General features: G+C 36.8%; 1 protein-coding gene across 2 annotated transcripts in view; it reads right to left on the bottom strand.

Moving 5' to 3' along the window:
* Nucleotides 1–17998, bottom strand: part of KCNK2 (potassium two pore domain channel subfamily K member 2) — a 90590-nt gene that overhangs the window by 31312 nt on the left and 41280 nt on the right. For both annotated transcript variants that reach the window (XM_054587527.1, XM_054587528.1), the window contains 3 exons: nucleotides 13612–13772; nucleotides 11223–11409; nucleotides 236–375 (listed from right to left, as the gene is read on the bottom strand). In XM_054587527.1, the coding sequence (XP_054443502.1) occupies nucleotides 236–375; nucleotides 11223–11409; nucleotides 13612–13772 (488 nt within the window). The remainder of the gene's footprint in view (nucleotides 1–235; nucleotides 376–11222; nucleotides 11410–13611; nucleotides 13773–17998) is intronic.

The following is a 17998-nucleotide window of genomic DNA, read 5'->3' as shown; positions in this document are numbered from 1 at the left end:
AAAGCATTTTAATTACATCTTTTTTATTACAAATTACCCTAAGCACCTAGATAGCATCTGGAACATAGAAGTATTTAGTATTGGTAAGTGAATGACTTCTCACTTACATGGTAGCCCAGTACAACAAATTCACACCAAACATAACTATTTTTAAAAGTAAATGTGAAAAATGTTTTTTTAATTTTTATCAAGTTAGCGAAATAGAAGTGTTTTTCACAAGCTTCTGAACTCTCACCTCCTCCTTCGTCTTTTTCGATATCACGCGGAGCCAGTCTCCAATCATGCTCAGGACGGCAGCAAAGTAAGCAAGTCCCACGAGGATCCAAAACCACACGACAGGCTTGTAGAGGTCTAGATATTCAATGTCCGATCCACCTGTGAGAAAGAAAACAAAGTAGAGCGAAAGAACTACAAATTCACAAATGTTAACAGCACAGACGTTTGCTAAAATTACCAGCTGAATTGTGGCTTGTAAAACAGCAATCATCTTGTCAATTGATCCACGCTACTTCCTTCATATGGGATTCCTCCTTTTCCCTCCTGTAATCCTTGCTTATTTTCCCAGAACCAGTTAAATACATTTTTTGGAAGGAGACATTTCATGAATTCCCCAGGTCATCATGATTTTTTTCTTGCTCCATATTTCTTTTTTTATTTATGACAATGTGTCTTATCATTAAGTCTAGCCCTTGACTCCAAGTTCTCTTTCCACCTCCATTTTAACAGGTAGAAGACAGAGATGACACATTCTTTTGGTATGCATTTAATTGAGTAAAATTAAACCTTATTGCCAATCAACCCATACTAACTAAACAATACATGCTAAACAATCAATTCAATGCCAACCTGGACAGACAGTGGTTCTTATTTCAAAATCATCAATACAATAAATTGGTAACAAACGCTAGAGATAATGCCTCGAAGGGTCTCATTTAAACAGCAATTTGCAGGTGAAACAGCCATTCACTATTCTCTAACTTTTCAGAGAAATTCCCATGTCTGTTATAAAGTTAAACCTCGAGCTCTGAAGAAAAACAATCGGCAAAAGAGCTCTTTTGCTTTATTTTAATCTTTATTTCTCTATAGGTACAATAACTGTACCCATGAGAATGTGAACACATTTCAGCACATTCCTACTTCCGCACATACTGATGGGGCACTTATTAAACCCCAAACACTGAACAGGGATTTTTTTTCACAAGAGATGGAAACAACTCTTTCTCTTGAGAAATTTGTTATTTAGCCTGAGAAAGCCTCACAGACAATTAACCGTAATGCTGTGTACCCAGTGACGGTGAAAAGGAATAAAACCGTGCTAGGAGAGGACAGAGAAGAAAGGATTTTTACAGTCTTCCAGAAGGGGGAGGACGGAAAACAATTCTTGGTGATGAGGCTCAAAAGAGAGAAAATTTAGATGGAAATGTGTGAGATATTCAAAGGATTTTTAGGAGTCGCTAAAGCTATCTATGGATGAGTGCCAGAGAGTACATGGGTAAAAGAGAAGGCTAGAAAAAGTGTGTTGTGTTGGGTTGTGAGGAGCAGCTCCTGCCGAGATGGGGTGTAGGTAAAAAGACAGGTGAGTCCTGCCCTCATGTTTGGCTCTATGCACAGAAAGACCTAGTGGCAGAAAGGAAGAACCAACAGGGCAGCCCATTAGAAACTTGTGTTCTGTACAAGCTAATAAATCATTGTGCCTGAGTTAGGGCTGGAATGGGAAAAAGGGGCATTTTAGAGGCAGAATCATCAGGCATGAACGATCAGTGTGCGTCGCTGTGGGAGGTGAAGGGAGGGCTCTGGAATGGCCAGAGGCCCTCACTTGGGAGATGGTGCCTGCAACCGAACAGGAAACACGGGGGAAGGAACAGTGGCCAGGAAAGACAAAAGTAACTTAAACTGGGCCATGACAGCTTCGGCGTGTTTGAGACGCATGCTGGTGCGAGAGCCAGTGGGATCCTTAAACACAGACCTAACGTTAACAGGGCAGAGCAGCAGGTAAAGATTTTAGGATCAATAGCACAGAGACTGGGATGTTTCACAAGGAGCCATCAGTATACTCGACTGTCAAAAAATCAACCCATACAACCATAAGAATAGCTAGTAAGTAGCCACTATACCTTAAAATCAGATATAAAAGTTTGGCCGTACCATTTCTCTATATAAATTAGACTTCGAGTTGCCTGCCATGACATGTTCAAACATTAGGGGGTCAGAGTAAAAAGAGACCATTTTTCTATCAGGCATATAATGTTAACTTCAGCTTTCATTTGGGAAGTCGTTGTAAGAATACAGTTTCAAAGTAAATATTACCTTCAAAATATTGTGAAAATTTCCACTTTGTGCAGTGTTTCAAAAAAATATATATCATTTTTGGGAATGACTATAGAGGCTACATGCCTCTCCTGAGGGCTGGGAGTTGGGCTGGGAGTTGGCCTGTGGGGGATGCGGCTCCACGGAGTCACAGTGGGGACTACAGAACTGTGTGTGGGGACTTGTTCTATGAGAGGCTCACTAGTGAAGTCTATTTTTCAAATATTTCCATTTTAATAAAACCAAAATGACATTTTTCCAAGTACTTTCTCTTTCAAAACCAGAAAATCTTCATCCAAAGAGTTGTGACTCATTTAACCCTGACATCCACCAAGATGATGATTTTAGAAGTTAGTTCGTGCTCAAGACGACTTTTTATGTATTCTCTATTCTAAACAGGATGTCACCGTTTGAAAAGAGTCAGTTAGCTTAATCACTAAAAGGTTTATACTGGGGTAAAAATGTCTACCCCACAAGTGTCAGTGGATTCTAAGCCATGTTTGGGGGACAATGTTTTCTCATTCTTAATTGCCACTCTTGAAATGAAATACCAGCAGTCAAACGATCTAGGAAAAACCAGTGTATATGGGAATATTGTCAAACACCTCACAATCCTCTTTTTGATAGCTAAGGTTGATGAATTAATTTCCACCATATTTAATTCACTTGAGCCAAGAATCTAACCAAAGTTATCTGTAAGGTTAAAATAATTTGCTAAAGGGGCCATTGGCTTTGTTTTTAAATTAGAAAACATTCAAAAATTGTCTTGGCCATTGTGAGCATTAATTTAATCTAGCTAATATGGCTCCATGCAGGAAACCTTTCTGTGGGTCGCTGGCTTGCTAAGAGCGCAGGGTTATTTTTCGATCCTGGCTTCACTCCCCATGTGTCCCCTCCGCCAGATCCACCCTGCCACTCCGTCATTTCTTTTCCCCCTCCACAGACTCCTGAGGCACAGCCTGCAGGACGCTACAGCCCACTGTCTACTCTTGGGTCCTCACGCACTTGGCAGGAATAGTCACCTCATTGCTGTTTTCTTCAGTGCCACCAAAAATATGCACGCGGATCTTTTCCATTTTAAGAGCCTCCTGGCTAATCATTATAGAAGAGCAATAAAAATAGCAAAGAGGGGTGGAAATACAGAGGTTTCAGGAATCATATAAACTTTTCCAAGTTGTTAAAATAAATCTCTTCCTGACTCTCAAATGATATGTGACAGCCTCTTTTAAACAGTGCCATTTCTCTCTGGACTTCTTCCTGGTGCTTAAAAAAGGAAACCAGCCAGAGCCTAATCTAATCTAGCAGATTAAACTACAGGTACTAAAAAATGTAGCCCAGGAAGTGTTCAGGCTGGCATTGGTGCTTGGGAACACGTCCTCTCCCCATACAGGTTTCCTAAATAGTGGAGGGAAGCTTCATTCCTACTCTGGACATTTCTACCGACTTGGGACCGGACGACTCGTAAAACCACTGCCCATAGACTTAAGCCACGTCTCTAGCGGTCTTAATCAGTAATTAAACTGATCATTCAATTGCCATCACTGTCACTGTCTGTTCAGAACTCAGAAGTGAAAGGCAGGTGTGTATTGGCTCCTTGAAATCTCAACAGTATGTGTGTCCACTTTTCAAGAGAGAAGTCACAGTTTTAGTAGGTGAAATAACATGTCAGGTATCACAGGAAAGGAGGCAACAGAGCTAGAATTCAAACCTACGCCTGCCTGGCTCCATGTCACGGGTCTGGTCGTCCACATTACCTAGGATCCCATCATTTATCCACCAGCCTTGTTTGCCCGCCCTGAATGGCAGACACCTCGCTAGTGCTAGAAATGCTAAATCAATCACGGTGTGCCTCTCCTCTTCCAGAGTCTTACCTGGAAACCAGGCGAGTCTGAAGATAAGAATTATTTCATCAGAAGACTCCTTACTTTGCTGCTGTCATCACTCCAACAGTTTCTAGAAGGTGGCCCTATTCTCCTCTAAAGAACTCGAGTATACAATGTACCTCTACCCATAAACTTAATTTCCTTTCCCTATGATGCTCCTGGGTTACAAAGAAAAAATTAAAAATGGTGATGGAAGGAGGCATGACTTGAGGTGGTGAAGACATAAAACAATACACAGATGATGTATTATAGAATTATATACCTAAAACCTATGTAATTTTATTAACCGGTGTCATCCCAATAAATTAAATAATTTTTTTTTAAAGTAGATCTGTCATGAGGATCATCTAGCCATTCTGGGCTAAGTCATCAACTCTATGCCTCTCCTCTGAATTTCTAAAATGATATATGTTTATAAAATATAGACAGAGCCATATAGCTTTGTTCTAAAGAAAATGAGGAGCATTTCTTGCACTGGTCTATAAGTATTTTAGTTTAGATATCGAATACAGATTTCAGGGTTTTTTTGGTTTGTTTGACTTATTTTTAATTAGTAAAAGTCACCCTGCCTTTAATATGGAGAAAAAACACTCTCTGCTTTAGTATATTATTCCTTTTTCATAGTAAAGCAATTTTAACAAAATGAAGTGTTTTCTCTATGCTTCAAGGGCTACAGGGCTCTTTAGTAATGTTGTAAATTATTTTCTTTTTCACAAATGGAAATATGACTTCAATATTAAACAATAGCTCATTCACTAAACCAAGCCTTTCATATGCTCTAGTGAGCCCAAAAAACACAAGGCCAAAAAAGGGTGAACCTCTCCAGCATTTGAATCTGTATTTGGGGAATTTCAATTTCAGCTTTCAAGATGCTGTCCATTTCCTGTTAGGTACTTGGTCTAAAATTAGGAAAACTGCCATTAGAATGTCCCATGATCATAAAGAAAGAAAGATCAATACATTGTCTCACTCATTCATCCTTTATGAGGGTGGAAATGTACAGTATATGAGATGTACACAGTTGTTATACCTAGAAATTACCTTTAAGTCTCAATACAGAGAAATTGGGAGTCTTTTTCATCAAACAGTAAAATGTACTGCCAGCCTCCCTAAGCCATAGCTACTAATCACTGAATGACTTCTCTTTTTTTTCCTCCATATGTTTCTTCAGTGCTTCTCTGTATCCATTTTGAATCCTAGAAGTTACATAACTTCTTGGTTTGTCCACAGTCCCCGGGACTTTGGAGCCTATTGGGTCAAATCCTATTCAATTAATCATGTAGACAGCTATCAGTTCTCTTGTGAGTTCTCTTGAGAATCACAAGCTGAATCAGGGGTGTTCCAGACTCCTGGTAGAATTTACCTGTATGCACACAGGAATAACTACCAGGATTGGTAGGTAATGTTCCTGGATTTTGAACATTCTGTCCCATAAAAATAGGCAATCATTATTACCAAGTGCTAAGCACAGGATGGAATGTACAATATGTGCTCACCAAATATCTGAATGAAGTAATGCATGCATGGATGATATAACACATCGCCCTAGTAGTCACACACACTTCTCTTTTCAATCAAAGCAATTTCTCTGAGCCATTGTGGTGGTAATGGTGGTACTGACTGATCTTTAGTGGACCTTGCTCCTCAACAGGTACTTTGCTTGGTATCTGTTGAATTCCTGGCAAATTTTCATTCAGTGATCAGCTCCATAATAGCAGTTTTAATAACTGGTTTTCTGCAGGTCTCTACTAGAACAAACTGTTTTTAACAAATGAGAAGAAAAACTTGCCATGGTGTTTCAACAGATTTATATGTTCTTATGATAAAATCCCCTTCCATGAATTAAGCAGACTCAGAGCACACCAGTCAATGAGTCATGTTTCAGTTACAAGAGAAAGCAATAGCGAACCTACTGAAAACTACATTTCCAGTAATGACTTTGAAAACATAATTCCCAGAAAACTTAATTCTTAATATGAGATATATAAATATATTTTTTCAAGTCAAAAAATCTGATGCTGACTAACTCTACAACTTTGAAAATTTGTAAAAATTTAGTAAAGATAAATGCACCAGAAGAAGAATCTTATCTGGGAAGAACCCCAGTTACATTTTCTATATAGAAGACCATAAGGCACTAAACATAAAGCCTGATTTACCCAGTAAGCATACAATAACTATGTGTGAGATGAAGAAAAATTCATTATTCAACTAAACATACTAAATTTCAATGATCAAAATTCCAAGAAGATATATTTGGATAACTAAATAAATGTATGTTCAGATGGAAAATGTGTTTGCATAATATCAACCATGAAGATTTCTTGGAACACTTAAATTTTGGGCTAAAACTTTTGGTTTTTATTAGTAAATGGTAATATGAACTCATTGTTTTGTGAAAATATAAATTTGCATCTGGCTTTCACTCATTCATATTATCTCTTATGAACTAACCTGGTTTATGAAAAGGAATATTTCTAAGCATTTCATTGAGCAGCTTCTAAACAATTTGTGGAAACTGATCTACTCTAACCCTAACAGTATATATTAAAGAGGACACTAGCTTTTAAAAATATTTTAAATTGTGTTAAGTTGGTAATTAATTTGACTTTTCTCCAATTTTGAGGAATCACCAACTATTTTTTTTAAATTATGGACTTAGGAGATTAGTTGTAAAAACAAGCCTGAATAAGTAGAATTCAATTTTTCACACAATTCCATATAAGTAGCTCTCCGTCTTTAAGGTAAACATGGTTTAGCAACTTATTAACTCCAGGCTTCTCATCTAATAAAAAAAAGACAAAAGTTAAGAAGCAGAACATAGGAAATCAACAGTTAGCTCTCAAATATAATTTTGCCATTAACTTTAACTTGCCTCTATACATGTGACTATATAGTCTAAGCACTGCTCAAATCAAGCATATGACAGTATGCTAAATAATTTACTTTCTTCTCACCTTTGCGGGAGGGGTGTACTGCATGCAGCACTCCCAACAATAGGGCTATGATTGTCCACATATAAAATAAAGGTGTTGCAGTGGGTCAGGGCCCGCACATTCTCCTTAGCCCTAGAACACTGAGCTCTAGAACTTTGGGCCACCATGAGGAAGCCGACACCGATCACTGAGGTAGCCCACCAGCCACTAAAACTCCTCCCTCGCATACATGTAAATATAAAATTAAAATTTGCTGGGAGAGCTCTTCCTACAGAAAAATTACTAAATGTTGAATTCCTCTGTTCAGTCACATACACACAGAAAGCCAAACGCTAGGTTGTTGTGCCCTAACTAGCGGTCCCCGAATACTTTTGACTCATTATCACCAACAATGAAAAGGTCTGGCTCATGCAAATTTAAATATATTTATTTATAAATTAGAAATCTATTTTGTGCTAATTTATATCATGTATATTATGACATGTAAGGAAAGAGATTGAAGAGTACATAGAAATAGGCATTGTTCTGTTTTCTTCCCATGGTAGAAAGTCTTATGGGGAGGAACTTCTTGCTCATTCCCTGAGGATGAGCTCTGTTTCAGAGTTCTGGTCTAAAACACCACTTTTTCACTTGCTGCTCTTGAGATGTTCCCAATAGTTACAAACATTTATACACATATCACTTTCCAAAATGTACTACTTTTCTTTCAATAACACAATGGTTTGAAGACTGCAGTTCTTGAATTTGTGTTCAAAGAAGTTCCATACAACAGTGTGAGTGAACCCTAATCCTCCTCAGAGCAGGGTGTGCAGGCTTGAGAAGGGCGCCAGACAGTGAGTGCGCGTTAGGAGAGGTAAGGCATTGCTTTCTTTGGATATTGATAGCCCAGCAGAAAGATAAGAAGGTTTAAGTCACAGCAATGCCTCTTGATTTTCCCCAGCAAATACATCAAAATAAAGTGAAAACACTATCAGGAGCGACATCCAATAGCAAGAGTGAAGGTTCTAAAAAAAAAGTAAACAACCAACACTCCCCAGGTGGGGTACTTGCCTTAACTCAATGACTAATTTTACTTTATAGTCATGAGACACCCAGAACCAAAGACTATTTTTTTATGTTGAACTATATAAGGCAATTCTTTCCCAAGATGTTTTAAAAAAAACTCCTAATTTTTGTTTTTCCAAAGACTTTTGCAAAGGGCACACATTTCCTACCCAGCCTTTGCCAGATACTTGCCCCCTCATCCACATTCTCCTGCCAAAACGCTCCCTGAGCACAAGACCTAGTGCGTAAAGACTACAGTATGAGGAGCAGGGTGCTACAGTCTCACAAAGGCCAGATTAGCTACAAAATACATAAATTAAGGAGAGAGAGATAAGTCAACAAAACTAATGTCGATCTGCCTCTTCTCTCATTTATCTTTCTCAGCATTTGTCACTTCAATCATAGCACGTGGCTTTGTGAATTCTTAGCAAAGGGTATTTCTAGCACTTTTCATTATTGCCTCTGTAAAATTAAAATAATGAATTCAAAGGGGGTCACAAAAAATAAAGCCCTCGTAATAATAAAGATGTGTATTACATTAAACTCAGTGCCATGCAAATAGCATTTTGTTACTGCCCCCCACAGTCCTGTGCCATGACTCTACATTGCAGGGTCACCAATAGGCACAAGATGTTTTCATTGAACTTCTCTCTGCGGGCAACGGGCAATGAGACTGGATGCTAATGAAATCCACATGACCCAGCCAGCTTCAGAGTGTTGAGCTCTTAAGGTAAGTTTTAAAAATATTGTTTTTCATCTTCTACAAAACCATAAAGTAAAAATATTTGTCCCTTTTTTCTATGCCAATTTACACTGTGGTCACAAACGTACAACATTATTTTAGGAGTCCACCCACATTATTTATTTTTATAATTTTTGTTTCTTTAGAGTCTCAGGCCATGTGGGCCTCTGGACTGATAAAGTCTGCCAACTGTTGAAAAAACAAATACACTGTATTATATCATTGGAATTTGCTAAGAGAGTAGAACTTAAATGTTTTCGCCAAAATAAAGGGGGGGCGGAGATAAATATGTGAGGTGTTTTAATTAACTAGATGGTATGAAATACCATGATGTACACTTTGAATATCTTACCATTTTATTTATCAATTATATCTCAATAAAGCTGAAAAATAAATAAAACTATGCATTACCATAAAAATAAACATTAAAAATTTAAAAAATATATTACAGGCAATACAATAATGTTGGCCTCAAAGTAGAAGATGCATCACCTCATACCTATATACTCTAGTTTTTATGTGACCTTGTTAATTATACTTATAAAGTGGCATAAGAGCCTACGATTAACACACCACAAGTATAAGTTTTCTTATTACTGTGTCTCGCTTTCTCCTGTATTAATACACTTGCCACTTCTACTTAAATCAAATTCACAGCTTTGATGAGAGGCGGAAAAATGGATGTTTTAGGACAGAAGCTCTTATATGGAGGTACAAATGTCTGAGATTCTTCTCTCCACATTTGCTCATTGGAAAACTCAAAGACCCCCAGCAGAGTGAGTGCCCCCCGTCCCAAGGCCTCCTTGCAGCACACAGATGTGTGTACATAGCACTTCTGACCAAAGCAAAGCTTCACTCCTGAAAACATTCTCATCTTCAAGGACATTATACATTCCCCAGAAAGGAAGGCCTTGCCAAATTACACTTATTAACCACTCAATAAAAACATGTGAACTGTCAGCCTCTCTGAGATTTTATAGAACTATACAAGATATTCTCTTTCTGAAAATATTGAAGTAAGAAGTCTGGGTCAAGAAGAAACAGTAAATAATCAGAAAGTATGAAACTTTCCTAAAACTAAATTTGGCCGGTGAGTTTATTCTGGAAAATTTAACGGCACATTCCTACTATAATATTTGGCATGTTTTTCTAATACTCCAAACTAATTTTTTTTTAAAGAATGGCTTAGCTTTTCAGGAGGTGGTCAAAATGATCCACGATAGTACATTATTACATTACTGTTAACATAATTATAATCTATTTAAAACTGAAGTTAGAGCAATAATAATTAAATAATATAACAGGGGGAAAAGAGAGTTGAAATGATAGAAATATTAAGTCCCGGGAACTATAACAATAAAGCAAGTAGCAGTTGAAATAACATATATAGAAGAGAAAAAAATTTTTAAAATTAATGAAGAATGTGGATACTTTAGCTAAAGCTAAAAATACTGTCCTGAGAATTAAACATTTAAAAAGGTAAATATTTTAAAGGAAAGAAGTTTTTAAGTAGCTAAGAACATCTTCTAAAGTGTATAGTTGTTTTTTCAAACTAAGATATGAAAAGGCCTAAGCAAAGATAAGTTAAATTCTTGTAGCACTTAAAAATAAGGGGCTGATGTTAGGTTTCTGAAAATAGGGTGGGAATATAAAAGTCTGAACAACCAGCAATCAAGTCTTTTCCATAGAATAAAAAATGTTCAACTGCATTCATCTACTTACCTCCACTGTCATGGAATGACTGTTTCTGGCTTTGTTGCTACTACAGATTTAATTGTGTCTTCCAAAAATATGCATAAAAGTCCTAACCCCATTACTCTGGAGGTTAATTTGAAAATAAGGTCCTTACAGATGTGTTAGTTATGATGATGTCATACTGGATGAGAGTGGGCTTTTAATACTATATGACTGGCGTTTTTTTGTTTTTAATATGATCGGTGTTCTTATAAGAAGAGGGAAATTTGGACACAGCAACAGAGACACGGGGAGAAAGGACAGAGACGGCAGGGAGATGGGAGTGATGCGGCTGTCAGGCATGAACCAGCGATGACTGAGGGTCCCCAACCTGGAGCTGGACAGAGGCAAGGAAGGATTCCGCCCAGTCTCAGAGGGATCACGCTGCTGCTGGCACCTTGATTTTGAACTTCCATGAGAGAATACATTTCTTTTGTTTACAACCACCCAGTTTGTGACGCTTGGTTATGGCAACCTCAGGAAACTAATATAGGCACTGTGTTGTATCGCAAACCCAAGTGAAAAGCCTAAGGGCCATGGGTCAGGACAGCAAGGTTTGTGCCAGGAAAAACTCACCTGCAACATAGTCACCAAATCCAATGGTCGTTAAAGTGATAACCACAAAATAAATGGCGTCCAGGGCACTCCAGCCTTCTATGTGCTTGAATATGATTGCGGGCAGAGCAACAAAGAGCACGCAGCCAAACAGTATAAATATGATTGTTGAGATGATGCGAATCTTGGTCTGACTAACATTCCACTTCTAGGGAAGGGAGAGAGAGAGAGAAAGGGGAACTGACTGAGATTAATTGATCACTGGTGCATGCACAAAGCTAATCTATATCCACACCGTTATCAGCAAACTAGCAAGTGAAAAGGTTGTTTTCTTCATTTTTATGATTAATTTTCTATTGTCTTTATAAGTAAAGACAAAATTGGATATAACATAAATAACAAAAGGATACTACTTTTGTCTTATGTAGCTTTACAACAGGTAAAATACTCTCAAAAGTCAATTACCTTTGCCTTGAGAATAGAATTTCAGATTTACATCATTCTTTTGTTTACTTGAACTACTCTTAAAATATTTTTACTCTATAGGCATACAATTGATTGCAAGAGAAACACAAACTAGAAATATATGAAAACAGAAAAAAATGAACCATGAATTAAATATTAACTACTGATAATTGGTAAGATTACTCCCTCTCACTCCTATCACATTTTCCATTCATTATTCAATGGATTAAAGGGTAATATTAACAGACTTAAAGTTCACAGTTAATCCCCATAAGAACCAGAGGAACTGTCTCTCTGTTCTATGGCCTTAACCTGCAAAACGAAACACGTCAACGATGATATATTAGCAAGGATAAACAGCTGTCATCAGATTGCCCATATTTTTTCACCTCTTTCTGTTATCAATAACCTCCACAGTGCGACATTAAATAAAGTTTGTAATGAATGCAGTTTATCTCCAGATCTCCTTTTGAGATTAATCACCATACATTTTTTCATCTCTAAATCTGTCCCATCCAGTGTGAAAATCATAGGTCACGGCCCCGCACCATAGATGAACTACTGAATTCTGGAGGTTGAAAATTTTCTAGTAGTGAAGATACATGAAACCACTGAATGGAAAGTGAAAATAGAAGTTTTTCTAGCCCGCCATCCTTATCATATATCTGAGAGTAAAAGAAATCACATTGTAAAGTTCTCAGAAGCATTTAGTACTGAATGCTGAATCACGTCCACTGGGCTTTATTCACTAATAGGGCATGGAATTTGTTTTATGCAGTGATGTAGGCGCAGCATGAAAAATACTACCCAGCATCCCATAGGCACCCAAAACTCTGTTGAATAAATGAACAATTCAGTACTACCAAGTTCATGTCACTAATACCACTTCTCAATTAATAAAAATACAAATTATTTTTAATATCAATATAAGAAAAGTATAATACCCTAAAAAGGATAAAACTTCTGTTTTGGAATAACTATGCATACTCCATTCTAAATATTTGAGAGTGAGCTTTGAACTTATATATGAAAATGCTAAAAACTGGAACTATATTTTAAACTTAAAAAGAATACTCAATAGTGTTATTTCATCCATAGAGTTAAACATAAAATGCTTTGTGGAAAATGTTGTGAAAATATAAAACATTATTGAATAATAAATAAAATGCATTTGTAATAGTGGTAACAGTAGTAATAAATAATTTATAACCCCATTCTCTAACACAATTATGTTCTTTATCCATAATTTTCTTCAAGAATATTAGTTTATAGTCATGATGATGGTATTACCATTTTTTACTCAAAATTCTAATTGAAGCATTTTCATTTTATTTATTTTTTCTATTGAATATATGTCCATGAACATCTTCATATATATTACTGTTGGTTCTACTGAATTACATCCCTTAGATAAATTTCTATCAATGACATTGCTAAATTAAGTTATATAATCACCTTTACTATGTTTGCTATATATTATGATGTCCTTCACAGACAGGCTATTTAAGTTTACAATGACACCAGCAATGACCAAGGGTACCAAAGCAATTTTTAAATAACGAGGTGTAATCAGTCTTTACTAGCTAGGTTAAGCTTTAGCTTCTATTATCTCTAATTCTTACAGTAATACCTCATCATCAGTACCATTATTCACATTAAATGAATGACACAATGGAGAATATAAGTAGGAGACAACATATCTGAATTTTGAACTTGTGACTGTCAGATTTCTACTTTCTATGCATATTTTAGGGTTTTTTATGCATTAATTTATTCATTCAGGTAAGTGAAAAATAACTACGCAATGCTAATAGGAGTACCTGTAAATTGTTATGGAAAGTCCAATAATGAATGCCTAAATGTAATTTAGAAGCTAATAGAAAGAGTGTAATATTTTAATAGATTAAACAATAACTACAGGTAATTAAAAGGCTATCATACTTACAATGAACGTATCTTCCACTTTTGCAATTCCTTTTCCAAATATGGTCCCTAGTTGATCTCCAACTCCAGCCAACAAAAAACCGAAGAGGGGAATTCCCAGTAAGGCATAGATGATACAGAATATTTTTCCCCCTTCCGTTCGAGGTGAGATGTTTCCAAACCCTAAATACATTTAAAAAAAAGAATTCAGTTGTTTATAAAAGAGTAAGTTTAAAATACATGACTACAAGGTTGATTAAAAATTCCTAAATATTTTATCAGTAATATATTTCAACTAGTTAAAATATCTCTTTGTTTTACATAAATTTTTAATATATTTTAATATAAAATACTTATAAGCAAATATTTCAATAGTCTATATAGTATAGCAGTTATCCTGCCATTGCTGGTGTGGCTCAGTGAACTGAGTGCTGGCCTGCAAACTGAAAGGTTGCTGGTTCGATTCCCAGTCAGGGCACATGCCTGGGTTGTGGGCCAGGTCCCCAGCTGGGGGCATGGGAAAGGCAACCACACATTGATGTTTCTCTACCTCTATTTCTCTCTCCCTGCCCCTCTCTCTAAAAATAAATAAATAAAATCTTTTCAAAAAGTATAGCAATTGTTCTAATTAAACTAGATAATGAAAACTGAGGGGGCAACACGGTAATAAAGCAAACACTTTCATTAAATGTACTTCTGTCTCTCTATACTGATAATCCTGTTGACTATAAGGCTTTCATTGCCATCTACTGAAAAGAATGTATTGTGTTAATGGACTAAGATTTGGTCGTGTTAACCATACATTTTCTCCCTGTAACGTTTCCATCTTCCCTGTCCTTCTGCTCAGTCAGTTTGGTGTTCGTGCTAGTCAGCTCATCTCCTGAGATTTTTTTTTAATGTATCTAATTTTCAAGAACTTTGTCTTTTTTTCATTAGCCTGCTTTTATTCCATGAATATAATAATTTTATTCATTTCTTTGTTGTTGGGTTGTTTCTTTTCTTTTCTTTTCTTTTTTTTTTTTTTTGGTCTTATATCACATGTTAACTCAATTCCTTGAGAGAAGTCCTATGCACCCATTATTTTGGTGAATTTCTTCAAGTGTTTGCAAATTCCTGGCCATATTTTCATCCTTGTAAGCACAGTACAACACTAGATTGGTTATTTGGACAAAGCATCACTCCTGCACACTATCCGAGAATAGCATCTAACAACTTCAACCCTGCCCTGTGTTCCAACATCAGCAAGTGAAGCACCAGAAACAGCAAGGCCTTGTCAACTCAGCAGGGTGGACTCTTTTGGCATGAGTTCTCTGATTATCCCAGGGAGTCCTGCTAAGATCCAACTCTGCTCTCTATTGCCTCTCCAGATAAATAACTACGTGGCCTGAGGCAGGGCGGGCACCTGAGTTACCCAATTCCCTCCCATTTTCTCTTTTTGCGCAAGAGGACAAATATCTTTAGTCACATCCGTAAGAAGTAACCTACCTCCCAGAAGGATCAGGATCAAAAATGAACAACTTTTTTTTATGTTGACTGTGGTATCGCTATAAATAGTTTCTATCGTTTAAAATATAAAAGCCTAGCTGTCCAAGGGCTCTATTTGATCTACACCATGCAAGTTAAAAAGGCGTAAGAAATAAGAGCTCCAAGTTTTCCTCCTTACTGGCTCAGATTCAACCCAGAGGCTACTGGAACAGCTTCAGATAAGCAGACAGAGAATTTCCTCAGGAAGCCTCTTTACATCACCAATAAACTGGCCCAAAATCCAAAAATAATTCCAGATATAAAGAGATCTACCTTTCGTTGATCAAAAAATTGACCCCATCCCTTGCAGCAGCATCTCCATACTGCGTTTTCCTTATCTCCATAGCAAAGTTAGCAGAAGGAAGATGGAAGGGGGTAGGAATGAGAGAGTCTGATGGTTCTTCTCTGAGTGTCTTCTGATTCACTGTCCAAATAGTTCTCTGGCCACCATTCCGCTGAGCTCTGTGGCAAACCTGTGCCTCAGGAGTGGCACCCCTTCCTCAGTCACCTCTTCCCTGGGCACTCAAAGCGTGACCCAGCAGTATTCGGACGCCTGCAGATCGCCACACATTTCCCTGGGTGACAGAATCAAGTGGCTTTTTGGAGGGCTGGCAAGGCGATAGTTTCTCATGTTTTCTTCCCCTCTCTTCCCTGTATACAGTAAGAGTAGACTACCTTCCACATGTTATAACCAGTGACTAGACACTAGTGAAATGACCTGATACTATTAATGGATTTGTGAGCCTCAGATGAAAAGTATCCATTGACTCTAAGCCATAGTTTGCCAAGCTTTTAAAATATTAATCTCTGTGACTGCCTGGACTTTCTGACCCTTTTTCCCTGGCCAGTTGGCGGCATCTTCATTGCCTCAAGGTGTGACAGACTATTATATAAGAAGAAAAAGAAAAAGAAATGGTGATATTGGTTTCTTTTAACTCCTACAAGAATGTTGTTCACATTCAAAATGTTCCTCTTTAAGAAAGCAGCTCTTAGTTTATGACATCGCATATGCATAGCAAGAGAGTTTCCAAAGAGCTTGAGAGCACAGGGCAGATTGAGGAAGGATGGAGCGTAGGGCCTTGGAGAAGGTGAGTTAGAGCAGAGACCAGAGGATCCAGGAGGGGAAAGGGAGGGATCCAATGGTACACAGAGCTGGCTTGATCAATTGTTAAATTTTCAGGAATGTTGCAAGTTAGTAGCTTGAAATCAGCTATAGCAGAAATATATATTTTACACTGCAGAATTAATAGGCACTACAGTCTAGGGCTTTTCCTCCCTCTACCACCAACTATTGACCAATATATTACAGAATAAAATAAAGTCAAATTTAAGACCATGCCATTCATTTGGATGGAAGCCCAGCCAATACCTGTAAGCTAACTCCTAGCATTTATATGCACAGAACAGCTATCATCTCTTCTTCATATAATTTTCAGGGAAGATCTTACCTTCTAGAGACAGCTGCTGTAAATCCACTGTAAGAAGATCATCTAGCGGAAGGCTCATATATGCCACCCCATCTGAATAGCCTCAAATGGACAGTTCATTTTTCTGACATAAATTATTCATACTACAGATAAATAATGCTCTCCTTCAAGCACTGTAAACATTTGTAGTTAATTAATTATTTGCGTTACATTAATTAAACAAGGAAGCCATTAGACTGAGGTGGTTCTAATGCCTTAGCAGCCTACTTAGGCAAACCCAAACCTAATCTAGTAAATGCTCCAAGGTTAAGAAACCAAAACCTAAGGATAACCGATCACAAACAGCCAACTGGGCTTTCCCAAATACGGCAAATCCTTAAGCTACAGCCAATCAAAGAATGTCCTTGCTTTGTTTCCACATCTTCTCTATAAAAATCTTCCCCTAGCTCCTGTAAGTGGATACCTTCTACGTACTTTCAGTTTGGCAAAGCACAATTCAAATCCATTTCTGCTCAAATATATTCTTAATATTTTTAATATGCCTCAGTTTATCTTTTAGCATTTGCAACAATCCATTTAATGTCTATCTGATTTATTTTATATAGATATATACATATATATATTTCCAAGTAGCTTGCTAGTTATTATCATTAACAACAAACAAATATTTCTTGACAGAAACCTAAAAAACCTCACAATGCTTTAGAAAGAGGGTAAGGATAAAGAAAAACATACAGGCTAATATAATGTTTCTGTGTGGAAACTCATAAAAAATTAAAATTTCTCCTCCATTAATTAATAAATTTACTACTTTGCAATCAAAATAACCTAGTTTTTAAATTTTACAACTTAATGAAGTGATTCTAAGATTCATTTGGAATGAAATGAAAAATAAGAGTCAATAAATATTTAAAAGGAAGACTAATATAAAGTTTACTTCCAAATTAAAATGTTGCTATCTATAGTTTTAATTAAAATTTTGTGGCAAATTAATAAATGAAAACAAGAGAAAACATTGGAAAGTTTCCCAGCATGTAAATGGATTTAATACTTGATAGTATGATATTGCAAATCAATTTAGAGGTTGACCATTCTGTAAATAATAATGGGGCAAGTAGCAAGCTACTTGGAAATAAATCATGCCCCTACCTCACTTTATACACTAAATATTATCAAATGGATTAAATTAGCAAATGTTTTTAAAAATGTGATCATAAAATGTTACTAAGACAGGAAAGTAGTTCTCTAAGCATAACTCCCAGGGAAGAACCAGAAAGAAAATGAAGGATAACTGTGACTACACAGAAACATAACAATGCTGTATACAGAATGAGGAGCAAAAACACTGTGGAGAGGCCAGACGTTTTTGCTCAAGCAGTGAAGACCCAAACATCTCTAGGGCTTTCTCTTGAAGTGGCCTGAATTCATCATGTCTACACTTGTGATTTGTCCTAATTT

Source organism: Pteronotus mesoamericanus, unplaced genomic scaffold, assembly GCF_021234165.1.
Source record: "Pteronotus mesoamericanus isolate MK-2021 breed Mesoamerican mustached bat unplaced genomic scaffold, CSHL_Meso_final scaffold_1186, whole genome shotgun sequence".
Lineage (NCBI taxonomy): Eukaryota > Metazoa > Chordata > Mammalia > Chiroptera > Mormoopidae > Pteronotus > Pteronotus mesoamericanus.
This window is presented reverse-complemented; position numbering and strand designations above follow the sequence as displayed.